The sequence below is a fragment of the Buteo buteo genome, chromosome 6 (genome assembly GCF_964188355.1).
Source record: "Buteo buteo chromosome 6, bButBut1.hap1.1, whole genome shotgun sequence".
NCBI classification, from domain to species: domain Eukaryota; kingdom Metazoa; phylum Chordata; class Aves; order Accipitriformes; family Accipitridae; genus Buteo; species Buteo buteo.
The window spans coordinates 8,196,876-8,213,463 of record NC_134176.1 but is presented as its reverse complement, the minus strand read 5'-3'; the positions used below and the strand labels follow the sequence as shown (position 1 = coordinate 8,213,463).

Here is a 16,588-nt window from a genome sequence, read left to right as displayed (position 1 = left end):
TGGATGTGACCTTAGGGGTTTCTTCCAGTCTAGTTTTCAAAGCTCCAATAATGAGATTCTGACCAGTCTGTTGTCTGGATATCTTTGCATCACATGATTTCCCATTCTCCTTAATTTTTATGAACTTTTCAGTAAGCTTCTTATTATCTTGCAAAACACGTGTGCTCATGACACATGATAATTAGTGAGGAATTTCTCAACTTTTCAGTTTCCATCAGACAGCTCAGACAGTTTCCATCATCGAAGGATGTTTTTCAAACTAACATACAGTATTACATCCTAAACTGTTCCAAATATATCTGCATTGTCACCCTGGAATGTGTTTTGCAACATCATTTGCCACAAATTTATAATACATTTCATTCAGTCACTCAGCATGTTGAAATGGCTTTGTTTTGAAATCCAAATTCAAAGAGCAAGAAGGTTAATGTACTAACAAAGAATGAAATTTCTTATATGAGTGTTACAGTAGGTTCCTATGGTGATGAACAACCCTAGCAATTTGATGGAGTACAAATAAACACATGTGCATGTGTTTCTTTGATAACTAAAGATTTTAAATTATTATGCTTGAAATTAAAATATCATTTAATAACTTGATTGGAATTGCTACCACTTAATGTGTAGTTTTGTTGCGGCAGATGTCAAATCCCTATCCTTGAATGACACATTCAGTGTGTGGTCCAAAAGATCTTGCCTAAAACTGGTGAGAATGAGTCCTTAGATGGGAACTGAAGACAAAGTGGAAGTTAGCATGGAGGAAGTTAAATGAAGATCCTGTCCTTGCTTCTTGTGAGAGCAAGCTGTCCCAAACAAAACTTTGTCTTAAAGGCCCAGTCTGTTGTCCTTGTATGTGGAAGAGGACTTGTTCTCCCACACTGAAGTGGCAGTGCCTTAAGCATACAATTTTGGCTTCCCTGTTCTCCTTGGGAATAGCTCATCTTCAAATCCTGTCTTCAAACCACAGCACTTCAGCCTGTCTCCGAGTGTTCACAAATAAGGAATTAAAATTGACACTAAAAGCATTAGCATATTTATTATTATTACTTAAGGGGAAGCAAGTGGCCTCTGATCCATAATCTTAAATCACTTAAACATGAGAGCCATCCTCTGACAGCTGGGATGATATATGTAGTACATGCACATGGACTGTTACCTCCTGGTCTAACAGTGGCTCAAACAAGGTGGAATTTTTTTTTTATGTTTAATGCTACAGGTTTCGGGGTTATTCATCTAATAATGAGCAGAGCTAAAAACATGACAAACCTAAGAAGCCTTTATATACTAAACAGTACCTCTCATCCAGCAGAACCTGTTTTTTTGAGACAGGTAAAAAAGAGGCAGTACATTCTCTGTATATGACCATTTTTAAGCAGCTGAAAAAAATCTTTACAGTAATAATTTGATATATGAAACACACACTGAATTCAAATCTCTTAGTTTTTATTGAAATCTCTAGGCAGCAAATGAAAAATTTATAGATACTAGCTCTTCTATAAGAAATAGGTCATTATACATGAAAGCAGAACAACCATTAACTAACATGCAGATGTCTCAAGGTCTCATCTAATGATAACGTTCTGAAATGTCAGTAAAACCCAAAGATTTTCTCTTCTTGACCTCTATGCTGTTGTATGGCTTAGGATTTGCTCAGAAAGCAATTAAATAAATGTCTATCATGTTTTAACAGTCGATTCCTTCAGAAAAGCCATAGGTTGAAAGAGAAAAAAGGCGTCTATTTAGTCTCAACCTAAGCATCAATGGCAATTCGAATAATGAGAGCCAATTCCACATTGCAATGACTGAAATGGAAATCATGGGAAAACAACACAGTATTAAAACTATTCACTGCTGGCCCACTAAGCTTTCATACAGGAGAGATGGGTTTATGGTAAATAGACACAGGTTGTAACTTTAGTAAACATTAATCTACAGAAGGACAGTGCAGTTTAGTCATGTTTGCTGTTAATAAGATCTTCAAGAGCTGTAGTAATAATTAGTGATACCCTGAGACGAATAGGGGAATCAGGCTGCCATTCCTACGGTGCCCCATCCCATAGAGGTGGCTGTAAGTGCTGGCTGGATTTCCTCGTGGATGACCGGGGTAGAAGGCTTCCAAGCTTCGTGGCCAAAGAGAACTTCTACAAAATTAGGTGTGACAGCTACATACAATTCCCTGCTGAAGAGGGAAGGTAAAAATCGTTTGGACAAGTATTTTTGTTTCGTTGTAGAGGCGGGGTTGTTGGTCGTTCCTTGCAGATCGGGACGAGGTGAACAAGAAGTCTTCCCTCACCTCACAGAGCTGAGCTAGGACCAGGTAACAGTTGCAATCCACGGTTCTTTGGAGAGCGGGATGCAGGAGAGACGGTCAGGGTCTCACTGTCCTTCACACGGGTCCGAGTGCGGGGCCTGTGCACCAGTGGGGCTTTCTGTTTCACCTTTGTGGATGGTATGGATTATTTACCTCCTGTATGCACTGTCCAGAGCCAGGAAAGATTATCCACAATTATCTCTGCTTCTTGGATGTGTTCATCTTGGGATTGGTACAGATTAAACTATGAACCTGTCATGCTTGAGGAAATGCCAGGGCTATGGAGCAGCTCATGAGCTTATTTCTTGGGGGAATAAGTACCTGAGTGGATGGGTCGGGCATTTCCCTGAGCACTGCCACCAAGGGGATGGAACTGCCAGAGGGGCTGTCAGTCCGAGAGACCACATCTAGGGGAAGGTCTTCTACAGATCTGTTTTCTTAATGCTTTCACCCTTGAATGTCTTTACACAATGCTGCATGTTAGAAAATAGAGGCACCTCCAGAAAAAGCACAAAATAAAAAAAATCCATTGATCGTCTTCATTCTTCCAAGGGTGACCTTTGTGCCAGAAGTTGTCAGTCCAAAAAAATGTTGTGACTTGAGAGATTCTTTGATGTATGCCATATTCTTTCTGATGTTTATTTTTCTTTCTGTCATCTAAAAAGTTGATTTTTAATGATAGAATTCCCCGTAGTCTGCCATCCTTTGCACCATTAGAAGGTCATGTAATGATTGTGCTTAGGATGGATATTATAGCAAAACCAAAACCACTAAAACCCTTACTGTACAACCCTTAGGCAACCTGGGATCTGCTACTTCAGGTCATCAGCAGGCCTTGTGCTGGTGAACCACTTGATTCCTTAAAACACATGGTGATGCCTCTCATCTTCCCCCATTTTTCAGACCCTTAGCCAGATTCTATCTGTGTTGACAAAGCTGAATTTAATGTAATCTAGAACCGATTTCTACGGATTTTTTCATGTCTCTAACACTTGTTACTCAGTTAAAAACCAGTTAATTTTGTTGCTATACCACTAAATCTAACCATTTTGATCACTGGTTCAGCTCATGTATTATTAATAACAAACCAAACTCAACTTATTAGACTTGAATTTCAGATCTCGATTTCTGAGCATTTAAATACAAGTGACCTTGGATTTTAGTGCAATTAAAACAGAGCACACCATTGCTGCTAAAATTCAATTCTTAGTGCCAAGATTTTCAGTGATGTATTAAAGATTACCCTAATGCATGCAGGGTTAATAACTGCTCAGTTCCATACATCACCTTTGAGTTACTTACAAATTTACCTGATTATTACAGGAAAATGCTCTGTGATTTGCCAATCAGCTGTTTTCTTACCTTTGTCTCTTTGGCCTCCGTCCAGTGCCAAATGTAACACTTTTAGCCAGGTCTGCAAAAGCATTCAACATTCAAATGAGCCAAATCCTTCTAAAAATCTGAATAACTTGGTCAGGTGCCTAGAGGGTATTGTGGTTTTTTGGAAAGAACTGACCTTGATTATGACTGCTGAATATGTCAGAAAACCCAGAGTGGCCTTTCTCCACAAAATAAAAAGAGCTATCTGTGGCCTGTAACCGGTTAGAAGTTGGAGGAGTTTATTTTATTTGCTGTCAAAGCTGACATTTTTTAGTATCTCCAATATTTGTTATGGTTATTCATTTAGGAAACAGTCCTTGTTATTCCACCGCTAAGACAGTCTAAGCTCTTTGCTTGAATATCAGTCAATATATCCCTTAGCTACAACCCCGAGAAAGTGAGAATCCTGTGTGCTGAAAGAGAATTGCAAATAGATAGCATTCATGATTCATGGGCCTCTGCCCTTTTTGTTAACAAGTCTTAACAGATTCTGTAATATTTGCTAAGCCATCCTGTATTGTTTTCCAGCTGGGGAACATTTTTTTAAAAATAATTAAACCCGTCCTAAAAGATATTGTTTGGACACACTCTTAATCTGTAGGTTTTGTTTAGTTTCATTTGCTTTTCTCTGAGTTTTTAATAATCTCTGCTCCCCATCGAGTTCTTTGAACTGTTCAAGGGGCTTATCTTAAACTGCCTGAGCGTGCTGAGGAAACGGATGGGAGAGGAAAAAAATCAGATGGAACCTCCTTGGGAATTTTATTCCCCCTTTACAGATCTTGAGCTGAAAAGATAGTGAGACGTTTTGTGCCAATTCCCTGCAAGTCTTCCTGAGCTGGTTACTGCCTTTCCCAATCTCTAGCAGCAACCGCAAGCTTTTCTCTCGCTGCCAGCATTTTACGTATGCCATAGGGTGCTCTAGAGATGACAGCGGTGTTGAATCTCTGCATTGGGTGTCGTTGTGTTGGGGTTTGTATCAGCTGGGTGCCAGGTGATGATGGCAGAGCTCAGCAATTGTCTTACATGGACTTTGAGGAGGTTTAATTTTCTCTGTGGAGGAGGGATGTGATAAATGTTATTCTGTGCTTTACTTTCTCCTCTCTCAGCTTTGTAGTGGCTCAGGTCTTTGTGGATACATGTGTACTGTTCATGTGTGGCATGGAGCCTTGCTCCTTTCCTGGTAGAAACACAGCTTTTACAGCCAGCGAAGATTTTCCTCTGGGTAAAATTCGACTTTCTCCTCTGATTTTGCATTGAAACGTAGCAGGTTCTGTTCTTTCATGCTGCTTCGATGCATATGGGAAAGCTGACTGTGAAGTCTGTGGCTACAGATTTATTACGAAGCAACTTCTGTAGCAGCACTAGCATCTGGTCCCTGCAGACTGCCTGCTCCAAGTTGTGTGCTCCAAACCCATCAGTTAGGAAAGCATTGCAGTCAGCAACCTTAATATCCTGCCTTGCTTATAAACTACAGGTTTCACTGAGAAATGTCTTGAAATCTCTAAGGAAATTTCCTCTTCAGAAATTTGTCTTGGTGGTTTTTGATACGCTGCTGAAAGAATATACGGGCTAGAACAAATTTCCCAGCTGAACTTTGGTTCTACTAACATGAAGTGTTGGAGGCATTTCTCTAACAGCGAAACAATAGATTAAGCATTACAGGATATCCTCTCCCTTAAATTGAATTTCTCTTTTACACCCATGTGTGTGCATTTGTACATCTTATGGACTCATGTACAACCGTGTTGTTACTAGTTTTATCTTTTTAGTTGCATGCTGCCTTAAAAATGCTGAGATCTCAGTAAGAGCATTTCACAATAAGAATGTCAAAGTCTTGTATCATTAATAAGGGATCATTTTCAGAAGAATATTTATCTGAATTTGAAGTGCTCATTTTCTCATTTTCTGCTCTTAGAATCTTTGGACTATTTATCATTAGCTTCCAAATGCTTCTGTGTGATCCAATATCACATTATGTGTCTTCTTTGGAAGCAGGAAAATTACTACATACCGTAATCTGTGTCACCAACAACCCCTTTCTACATTACAACTAACAGAGAAACTGGTGGCATCTGTGAGACTCCTCTGAATTCATGACATTGGTATTTGTAAACTCAAAAAGAAGTGCTGCAAAGTCAGGTTGGAGCTCATGAAGTTCTGTGCTTGGAGCATACAGTAAACACATAGCTGAATATGGAGATTGTCTATCTTTGCTCTTTTTTTTCCCTACGTATATCTACATTTATCCTTATCAGTCAAAGCTCCTTTGCCAAATCTTTTAATATTAAGTATTTCTTTTAGTTTTCATCTGTTTCTTTCTCTGTTCTCAGTAGTTGCAGCGTAGCAGACAAAAAACTGAAATAAAGAATATTTGTTCCTGGCTAACTCTTGGATCATAACTCATTTACTGCTGTACTAGTTGATAAGTGATATCTCCGTATATATCTCTATACAGTAATATGTCATTAGGAGAATCACTTTATCATGCCATCAGAAAATTCCTGAATTATGCTTTCTAAGACTGGCTTTTTCTGTGCAATGGAATTTTTTCTGTCTCTTCATATTACAGTGTGTGATAATAGATACATTTGTTGTGTCTATAAAAAGAGTAATGCTTTGAGTGCTCATTTTAATACTCTGTATTTAACTCTGTATTTGTGAGGAAGCAATATGCTGCTTTGCATCCAAGTGGCTTTTATTCTTGAGGGACACAATTAATTTACACTCCAAAAACCAAAGGGTCCTGGAACATCTCTGAATCTTACAGTAACAACCTCTGCAATAGTTTAACCAATTTTTCCTGCAGTTTGGAAGCTTAAAAGATAAAATTTGGAAATCAGTCATGCATGAATACACACATTTTTCTTAAGAGCAGTGTTTGAGAATTCATAGCTCATGGCCTTGTTAAGTCAGAAGTACTTACATTACTGAAAGTTATTAAAGGGACGTAAAAAACTTCTAAGCATGATTTAGGCCCAAGAGCAGATAAAAATGTTAAAAATCATCCATCATGATACAAAAGAAAGCAGAATTTTTCATTGAATTGCTATTCAGAAGAAGAAAGATGGCATGTTTCTATTTTGTTGTAATAAAGACGAGCTTTCTGTTTGATCCAGAAGTAGGGCTGAGGTGAAACAATCACTCTCAAAAATAATTTTTGTTTTTTACTGGAAGAACTAAGGTGTGCCTATATTTCTAATGGAAAATGGAATGACTCAGGTAAGTATAAGTTTGTAAAATTGACATTTGCCCCTAATAAAATTATGGAAATGTGATATGGGATATGATCAACAGTGACTCAGACAAGACATTATTGCTAATGCAAATGATGGTTTATGGAGGATATGTCTTGTCAAATGTGTTTGTTATTAATTTTTATGATAAAACAAACTTATGCAGGGTATTTTAATGTGTTCTGTACAACATTTTTTTACAGAAAAATAGCATTAAACCAAATGATTATTCTGTGTTCAATCAAAGAAAAACTAATGATCTGGTAGATCTGAGAAGGTGGTTGTAAGTGAGAAAACCTCATGCTGTGGGGAAGTTTCCAAAGAGATACTGTGCTTCATAGTGTTAGGCACAAGAAGCATCATCTCTTGCTTAGTCAAGATGAGATCGAGAGATGACCTGATCATATTCTATAAACACCTACATGTGGAAGAGATTTCTGATGAATGCAGGTCTTATATCTGAGCAGCATGATGAGATCCGCTAGCTGTTGTCTGAAAATTAAAAAAAAATCAGTTCAGAAACAGCACATGTTTTAAGAGAGAGTAGCTGTCCATTGGAACAACTACCCTATATAATTTGAAAACATTAAATCAAGGCCTTCTAGGCTATAATTTTACCAGGTTTTCTGGATTGATATGAAAATCATGAGTGCAAGAGGTTAGTGCAGGTGGTTGCATAGGCCCTTCCTTGCCTCAGACTGTCATGGTCCAGAGGATAGGAGAATAACTTCAACTTCACCTTTTTGCAATCATTGTATCTTTGACTGCAAAGGAACTTTGATCTATTGAAATAAGAAAGGGACTAAATATTATTAAACTAGAAATTGTTTACTATTTTCCCATTCTATGCTTTAGGACCTTTAGTAATACTTTACAATAATATGTTTTATACCTCTTCTGCATTAAACAGAAATGAAAATCGTGGCTTTACTTCAATATTAACATGACCATTTGCCTCAAAACTTAGGCAGGGTTACCAGTCTCCCTCTGTTTGCTAATATTCAATGGCAGTCAACACATTGACCCAATGTCCCTGTCTGCAGAGCAAGCTGCCAGATTAATTCCATACAATGAGAAATTAATCAGTACTATCGATCTGCAGTCTTCTTTATAGGAGACTTCCAGAGTGCTCTTAATCTCATGCTCTTTTCTATTTAAACTTTAAAAGGTTTTATATGTTTCTCAGTGCAATTAGCTACCATGTATTTTAGGGTTATAAGGACATTAGTGTGTTTAGGAGGATGTGCAAATATTAAAGACACAGTTTACAAACCTAACAAGACCCACAGGTTTTCACTTTCTTCAGGAGTATTTGTGTTACTGTTTCAGTAGGGAAAGCTATTTAAGGTAAGGAATTAATTGAAGGTCTTATTTAATTGGTCTGCTATGAAGACATCTTCATGTTCACAGGACAGTTTTTTCACTCACCTTTACTTTACATTTCATAAGGTTTCATAATACTTTCTTTTTGCTCTAGTCTCAAGCTCTTTGGATTTTCTAGTCTGTAAGCCCTCCAGGGCAGGTTACTTATTATATGTCTGTACGGCACTGAAACAAAACCCTAGGTGTGTTTGGATACGCGTTGGTAAGTGGTCGTCTACATCAAGACTTTTGAAGACTAGGTTTTCTGGATGTGAGCAAAATGTGGTGTTTTCTATTGTGAATGGTCCGTCTTTGCATGTCTTCAAGCTCCTTCAGCTCTGAGCCTCCGTTCTGTGCTCCTGCAGGGATTGAGCGTAGCAGCGGGAGGATAGTCTGGGCACCAAGTCTGGAGGGATATCCACAGACAGGAACCTAGTAGTGCCACCTGCGATTCTGGAAAACGAGTGTGAAAACTGTTAGGGATGAGAACGGTGTAACAGAATAGCCCCTTCTTCCACATCACCCTTTCAGCTGCAGTGAAAGCAGTAGATGGGTAGAAAAAGGCTACCCCAATTCGAGATAAAATTCCCGCCAGAAGCTTTACGAAATAACTGGATGGATGGATCCTAAGATCCACCCGGGTTCCTCCATTCAGTTATTTCATAAAGCGCGCGCTGGCCTCCTGTCACGTTCCCAGCTGATTATTTTTAATCTTTCTTTCATTCAGGTTCTCTCAATTTGCCCAAAGGACATGAGAGCAGATATTTGCGTGCATCTAAACCGGAAAGTTTTTAACGAGCACCCTGCCTTCCGGCTGGCTAGCGACGGCTGCCTGCGAGCCCTGGCTGTGGAGTTTCAGACGATCCATTGCGCCCCGGGGGACCTCATCTATCATGCTGGGGAAAGCGTTGACGCTCTTTGCTTTGTGGTCTCAGGATCCCTAGAAGTCATCCAGGACGACGAGGTGGTGGCTATTTTAGGTACTGTGATCTCTATTGAAATGCTAGTGGTTTGGATATATTTGCCTTCTGCTTAGCTTTGAATATTAACTAGTCTTGCCTAACATCAGCTGGGACTGCAGGAAGCTCGTGGTTGTCATGAGTTGGAGATGTCGTGTCTCCAGAGATACTACTCTAAAAGCAAACCCTTCATCTTTTATGCCTTTGGGAATGCTCTTTCTGCCCAGTATGGCTCACCGGTCACAGTTACGGTGTCTCTGAGCAGAAGAGAATGGCATCTGTGTGCCTGACATCTTTTAAATAGCCTGATCGAGGAAATGCACATTGTTTTATATTAGTCTCTCAGGAGGATTTCCATCTTAATCTTCACACTGGGATTTTCATTTGTCTGTATTCTAGCCCAGAATAACACCCGCAAACAGTCTCGACAAGGAAGCAAAACCGTTGCTTGTAGTGAACTGGCTTTGAAGAAGATAAATAGTCTGATTGGACTATGCAAAGAGATAGCGATGCACCATCTATCCAGCCACAGTCATGAGAAGTCTGAGTAATGGGGGAGCTCCAGGTTAATCATGCCGTCCCCCCGCTGTCGTGTCTGGTTTGCCAGCAGTGGGTGGGAAGGAGCCTAATGCAGCCTCCTCGCTAGCTTGTGTGGGATCGGGAAAGGTGTAGCAGATGGTGGAACTGAGTGGTCAGCACCAGTGGTGAGGCAGGAGTCATCCTCAGAGGCAGAACAATGTAGAGGAAGAACCGGTGGCTCTGCATGAAAACTACCTAGAGTTTGTCTTGCCTGTTTAAAATAGACCATTTACTGTAGAACTCGTTTCCCATTGAATATTAGCTATCTGCCCTCTCTGAAACGGGAGCTGTGGCTCCCTGAGAGCAAATTGGGTGGGTGGCCTTGTCCTAGGGGACCTCTCACACCCCACCGAAGCTCTGCACTGCTTCTTCCCTCTAAGGGGGCTCCATGGGTCCCTCTTGTACCCCATGGGGACAATCGCTGGGCGATGAGGGTTACACTTTGGACTTGCACTGGCGTGTGGGAAGAGGGCGGACGTGGGGAGTCAATACTGGTCGTGAATCAAGGCTTCAGCTCCTTCCCAGCTGGCAGCAAGGGGGAGGAGGAGAGAAATGAGGACAAGCACGTAGCCGAAGTTGATTCCTGACGTGTTGCCGTACAAGCCTGTGTACAGGTGTCCTGCACTGGGGTGGGACTGGCCAGCATGCAGGTGTGTGGATAGGACTGCCTGGGGATGGCTCCCCAAGGGCAGAACCCAGGTCCTCCGAGCTGGAGAGGATGAACTGGGGAAAATGCACATCCATGCTCTTTTGAAATACCTGCTGCAGCTTTCCGTATGCTAGTATATACTAAGGTTTTTAAAAAGAGAGATTTAATGTAAGAATGAATCTATTTGCATATTCAGATGTGAAGTCATTGTGTTGAAAGCTCCTAAATCTGCAATTTCCATAGTAAAATATTCCTTGTCTTTCAGCTCACTGGACCATTTTATTTTTATTATTAATCTCAGTGATGATATCTTATATTTGCTTACAGCTATTTAAAAAAAAAAAAGCTTTAAGAGTAAGTAGCAGCATTTAAACAAATAACTTTTCTGGGTATTACAATGAAAACAAACAATAAATATGTAATTTACTGAACTAGAAGCCATCACTAAATGGATTACATGCAAAACTTTATTGCATTTACTAATGCATATTGTGTGTTTGGAATGACAATAAGAACTTTTTGTTTCTACCTTGTAGATATGGTAAATCTAGTATCTATCTTAGTCTCCATTTGGCTGGAGAGACCTTTAACTGTATCTAGTTAAGGTGAATTAACTTTAATTACCAGAAGTGGCTTTGATTTTGCCATGGCCGCTGACAAGCTATCCCATGACTCAGAGCTATGTTCATTGTGTACTACAGGGATTGGCAGAACGTGTAAATGTAACTTGAAGCAAGATAAACTGTTTCCTCTAGTCATAGAGCACACTGAAGAGTTTTTTCATGCTCTGACAAATTATTTAACAGAATAGTGAACTGAGTAATTATGAGATGTCATATCCTAAAAGTTACTTGTGGAAGAAAGCCTCCCAGATGTAGTTGCAAAGACATTTATAGTGGCAGCTGTGGCACCTGAAATAGTGACTGCAGATCAGATGGTGAAGAACATAATTTTTATCTATCTGTTCTGCCTTGAGAAGTTCAAGCACAAGGAAAGTGAATCTGCCTAAGGGGGAAACCAGGTTTAAAAACCTCTGCCTAACATGAAAACCTGCGCAGCCTGCTTTAAATACTCCAAGCACCTGCCGTCACACTGGATTTCCTAGGTAAAGTCAACTTCAGGAGTTGTACTACCAGTCTGTCCATCTTCTCCATCCCCCAGCAGTAACCTGGAGTGGAAATGCGATAAGTATCCTTTGGAAACTTGTCCTCATTAATTTCCTCTATGGGAGCAGGAGCGTGGCAGGACATGCTGTCTGCCAGCTTCTGCTCCTTGCAAAGCCATCCGTTTCCTAAGTTTGCTTTGGAACTGGTACTTTGCAGTTACTGTTTTAATAGTGTAAATTAATATGGTAGTGTTATTTGCCTTGCTTAGAGGGAGAGAGAGGGGGTGTCATTTTTTTTTTCTTTACCGTGCTCACCCACAGATGGAAGTTTTGGTGTATTCTCAAAAGTGGAATATCCTAGAAAAGTGAATCGGGTAGGAACACAAAAACGGGTTAAGAACATGCATCTTCTGTCTCTTACATTCATGCTTCTGTCCAAAGTGCAGGGCTTCATCCTCCCTTGGGTCCTAGCCTGAATCACTCCACGATATTGCTGCTTTTTCCCCTTCTCCATCTTCCCTTACCACGTTCCCTTTCCTCACGGCCCCAGTGAGTTGGCACATCCAGCCTCCCTGCCTGCTGAAACGGTGTCCTCAGGAGGCTTCACGTCCTGGCCAGGTGCTTTCTGCCCGCCCACTGTGGAGACAACCATCCTTTTGTTTAGCAGCAGTTTTCCAGGCTCAATGGCCCCAGCTTTGGCATTTCTTGTGCTCAAAAGCAGGTGAAACCCAGTGATTGACAGGGCATCTTGCAGCACTGTGACATTTTCTTCTCCCCTGGTTTGGTTTTGTTCTCATTTGTGCGTAATTAAATGCCCAGCTGCTGCAGTAATCAGCATTACAAAAATCAGTACAGTAAGAGAATGAATCCAATTGTAGATCTGCAGTTTATAGGACTCATTAATGAAGGTACCCAGGTGCCCCATTACATTCCCCTCATTAGTTATCTCCATGTCTTGAGGACAGTCTCCCACCTTTTGCAGGTGGAGTAGCAGAAACACGCACACCACATGCAGAGCTGGTGTGATGGGGTGCTGCTTCGCTGGAGAAAACAAGAGCCAGTCATTTTAACATAACTCATCTGCAGTTGCCAGGATAATGGAGAAGGGCAAACAGTCTTGTCTCTAATTATCAAAACTTTCTTAGCAAGTGAGGTGACCCTGAGAAGGCACATCAGTAATTTTCCACCATCTCAAGCAGGAGTAAACAATTTAACTGCCGCTGCTCTGCATGGGGAGGTGTTATCAGCAAAGAAGTCTCAGGAAGGACCGGGGGTTTGAAGTCCCCCGGGCTAATGAAACCAGGCATCTGCTAGCAGAGGGCACCTAACAATTCACCCTGCTGCAATTAACCTGAATTTGCTCCTGGTGAGGAGTTCCACGTAAGTGGTGATGCCAACCAAGTGTCTCTAGAAGCTGCTTTCCAGCTCCCGCTATTTGCACAGCTGACTGCGTAAGTTGTACAGTAACTTAAACCAGGCAGATTGATTAACAAGGTTTGAAGAAGTCGTTTTGCCAGCAGAAAAATAATGATCCACCACGTTGAAATGTTGATTGTAGGAATTGATCAAAAATACTGCTCAAACTGCATAGCGATAAAAATATATTGAGCAGTGAAATCCTAGTGGGGGCTGCTGCTGAATGAATTCAATTTCGATAGTCAAGCCAGAATGAATATAGATTTAATAGCTCATGTTTCAGCTGCACTTAGGGTCCTGATCCCATATGTATTCAATTAAGTTGTTATTTGCCTTTATCTGTTGCATGTTAATTCTCAGCATGTTCTGTGTATAGTCCCAGAGCAACCTGTTGTTTATTGGATTTATTGCTTTTAGGCAAGCCAGAGTTTCACTTATTAAAGGTCTGCTTCATGAATTATTGCCAAATATTTGGTCCGGGAAGGGGATATTATGCAGTATCAGAGGAGTTAAGGAAAGCAAGAGCGCAAGTGGCATGTCTTCTTGAATTTGGTATTACAGCTGCAAATAAGGATGAGTCTTTTTCTACTCTTAATCTTAACGTGTTTGGAGGTCAAAAGATTAAGTCTCCTACCAAATCGCACACAGGAAATTTCTTTAGAGGCTGAGCAAGTAGCAGCTCCCATTTAGGTGAGCAGGAGACTCAGGCGCTCCATAGCTCTCATCCGTGGGCATTAGTAATTTGGTGTTTGGCATCCATGCATCAACATTTTGAATTTCCTTGGTGCTACACAGCCAGGCATGTGCTTTCTGCAGGACAAGACTGTGCGTGATGCACTGTATGACACGAAAAACTGTCGGTCCAATTCCATCTCATGGTTTTGGTAGATAATTCTGTAATTTTAAGTAGTTTAGTTGCAGCTTGGTTTTCTTCTCAAGTGGAATGAAGGTGGCAGAATTTGCCCCTATGTCAAATCAGTTCTTGATATTTTATACTGAGCTTGTTTTTTGGTTTTCATGTGAAGTAAACCAAGGCAGACTAATTGTGAGAGTTTCCGCAGGTTAGTAACGTGCACCTGGTAGCAATTTATGGAACAGCCTGTGTCCTATTTCATCTATAGGAAAGGTCCCTTTCGTTCCAATGAGTTAAAGCTCTAAATTAACTAAGAGGAAAATGATTCATAAAGGAAAGGGTTGGGTTTTTTTCAGCTAGCAGGAGTGCAATAATTAATGTGATGCAGGTTGTTTTTTAAGTATTGAATCTCAAGGTATTTTGCAAAATACTTGAAGGATTACTGATCTGAGAACCAATGTGATGTGCTGCTCTGCAGTGTGCAATTCTTCTTAAGCACGTGCCTTGGAATAAGTCATACCTTGCAGGTCTGGGTTGGCATGCGCAGAACTATGTAAGATTTAGTTCTGTTGACGCTTGTTCAAAAGTGTTATTAGTTCTTACTGACAGAGTTGAAGGGAACGCTCAATTTTTCACATTATTTTGTAAATTTAAAATATTTTCATCTCTTGTCTGCATGATAGTTAACTATAATAAGAAGCATCAATCTTAATTTAGTGCCAACTGGTGTGTTATAGATGTGATCTGCAGCCTCCAATGTCAGAAAGATTCCTTTCACTGAATTGAAATGTTTTTGAATTAGACCTGCATGCTTCACTGCCAAACTCAGGAACTCAAAAGTCTTGGCAGCACAAGAAAAGGAAAATTATTTTAAAATCATGTGATATATTTCTTTTAAATCAGACTAACAGTTTGAGGCAATCTGATTTGCCTTATGAGTTTTGAAGATGGTGGGAATGGTCATGCTTTCAAGTTTATTTCCTCAGTCAGGAAGGATGGAAACTTATTTCTGTATAAAATCAAAATGGAGATATCCAGTCTCCAGGAGCTGGGGCTTCTAGAAAAACATGAAGTACTAGGAGACTTGCACTAAAAATGAGAAAGGTGAGGGGAGAATATCTATATAGACCACTTGCTCTTCTTGCAGCAGTTCTGAATGCTGGAAGAAAGGTGAGTTTCTTTTGTGTTTCTAGGTGCCGATGGGGAAGGTTGCACTGTGTTAAATAATGCAAAGTACCTTTGCCAGAATGGACTTGGATCTTTGGCACAGTCTCTTGTTATTGTTTCTTTACTGACTATTTTAACAATCTTTCAAATGCTAGAAATGCTGTTTTCTCCCATCATTCTGCCCTTTCACATGTTAATGTTGCAGTCCTGTAGAGCTGGATATCTGACTGGTCAGTGCTGAGCTCTGATCGGATTTTCAAGGGACTTCGGACCCTTCTGGATGCCCCAGAAAAAGCTGAAGTTTTGGCTAAAACATTCACAGGGGCAAGGAGACCTCTCTCACAGTCTAGTAGTCATCTGTGCACATCGTAGGCTATGCTTACAGGAAGCAATGATGTCCCAGATGGCAGGAGGCAGCTGATGAATTTGCATCTCTACCTCACCCCCAACTTCTCCAGATCCCCTCTTCAGACTTAAACAGCTTGTGATGGGTTGACCCTGGCTGGATGCCAGGTGCCCACCAAAAGCCGTTCTATCACTCCCCCATCCTCAGCTGGACAGGGGAGAGAAAAATATAACAAAAACTTGCGGGTCGAGATAAGGACAGGAGAGATCATTCACTAATTACCGTCACGGGCAAAACAGACTCAGCTTAGGGAAAATTAGCTCAATTTATTACAAATCAGCCAGAGTAAGGTAATGAGAAATAAAATGAAATCTCAGAACACCTTCCCACCACCCCTCCCTTCTTCCCGGGCACAACTTCACTCCCGGATTTCTCCACCAAGCCCCCCCAGCGGCAAAAGGGGGACAGGGATGGGGTTTACAGTCATCACACGTTATTTTCTGCCCCTTCACCTCCTCAGGGTGAGGGCTCATCACACTCTTCCCCCGCTCCAGCGTGAGGTCCCACCCACGGGAGACAGTCCTCCACGAACGTCTCCAACGTGGGCCATTCCCACGGGCTGCAGTTCTTCACGAACTGCTCCAGCATGGGTCCTTTCCACGGTGTGCAGTCCTTCAGGAGCAGACTGCTCCAGCGCGGGTCCCCCACGGGGTCACAAGTCCTGCCAGAAAACCTGCTCCGTGGGCTCCTCTCTCTGCAGATCCGCAGGTCCTGCCAGGAACCTGCTCCAGCGCGGGGTTCCCACGGGGTCACAGCCTCCTTCGGGAACCCACCTGCTCCGGCGTGGGGTCCTCCACGGGCTGCAGGTGGAGATCAGCTCCACCGTGGACCTCCCTGGGCTGCAGGGGGACAGCCTGCCTCACCAGGGTCTTCCCCACGGGCTGCAGGGGAATCTCTGCTCCGGTGCCTGGAGCATCTCCTCCCCTTCCTTCTTCACTGACCTTGGTGTCCGCAGGCTTGTTTCTCTTACATGTCCTCAATCCTCTCTCCGGCGGCTGTTTCTCCCTGTCCCAACTTTTTTTCCTTCTTAAAAATGTTATCACAGAGGCGTTACCACTATCGCTGATTGGCTCGGCCTTGGCCGGCGGCGGGTCCGTCTTAGAGCCGACTGGTATGGGCTCGCTCTCTCTCGAACACAGGGGAAGCTTCCAGCAGCTTCTTACAGAAG

The 16,588-nt window shown here is 41.6% G+C and overlaps 1 protein-coding gene across 1 annotated transcript in view; it reads left to right on the top strand.

Annotated features, from left to right (window-relative positions):
- KCNH5 (potassium voltage-gated channel subfamily H member 5) overlaps window positions 1-16,588 on the top strand; it is a 159,749-nt gene that overhangs the window by 109,255 nt on the left and 33,906 nt on the right. Inside the window, exon 9 of the mRNA XM_075031045.1 lies at window positions 9,014-9,266. Coding sequence (XP_074887146.1) covers window positions 9,014-9,266 — 253 coding nt within the window. The remainder of the gene's footprint in view (window positions 1-9,013; window positions 9,267-16,588) is intronic.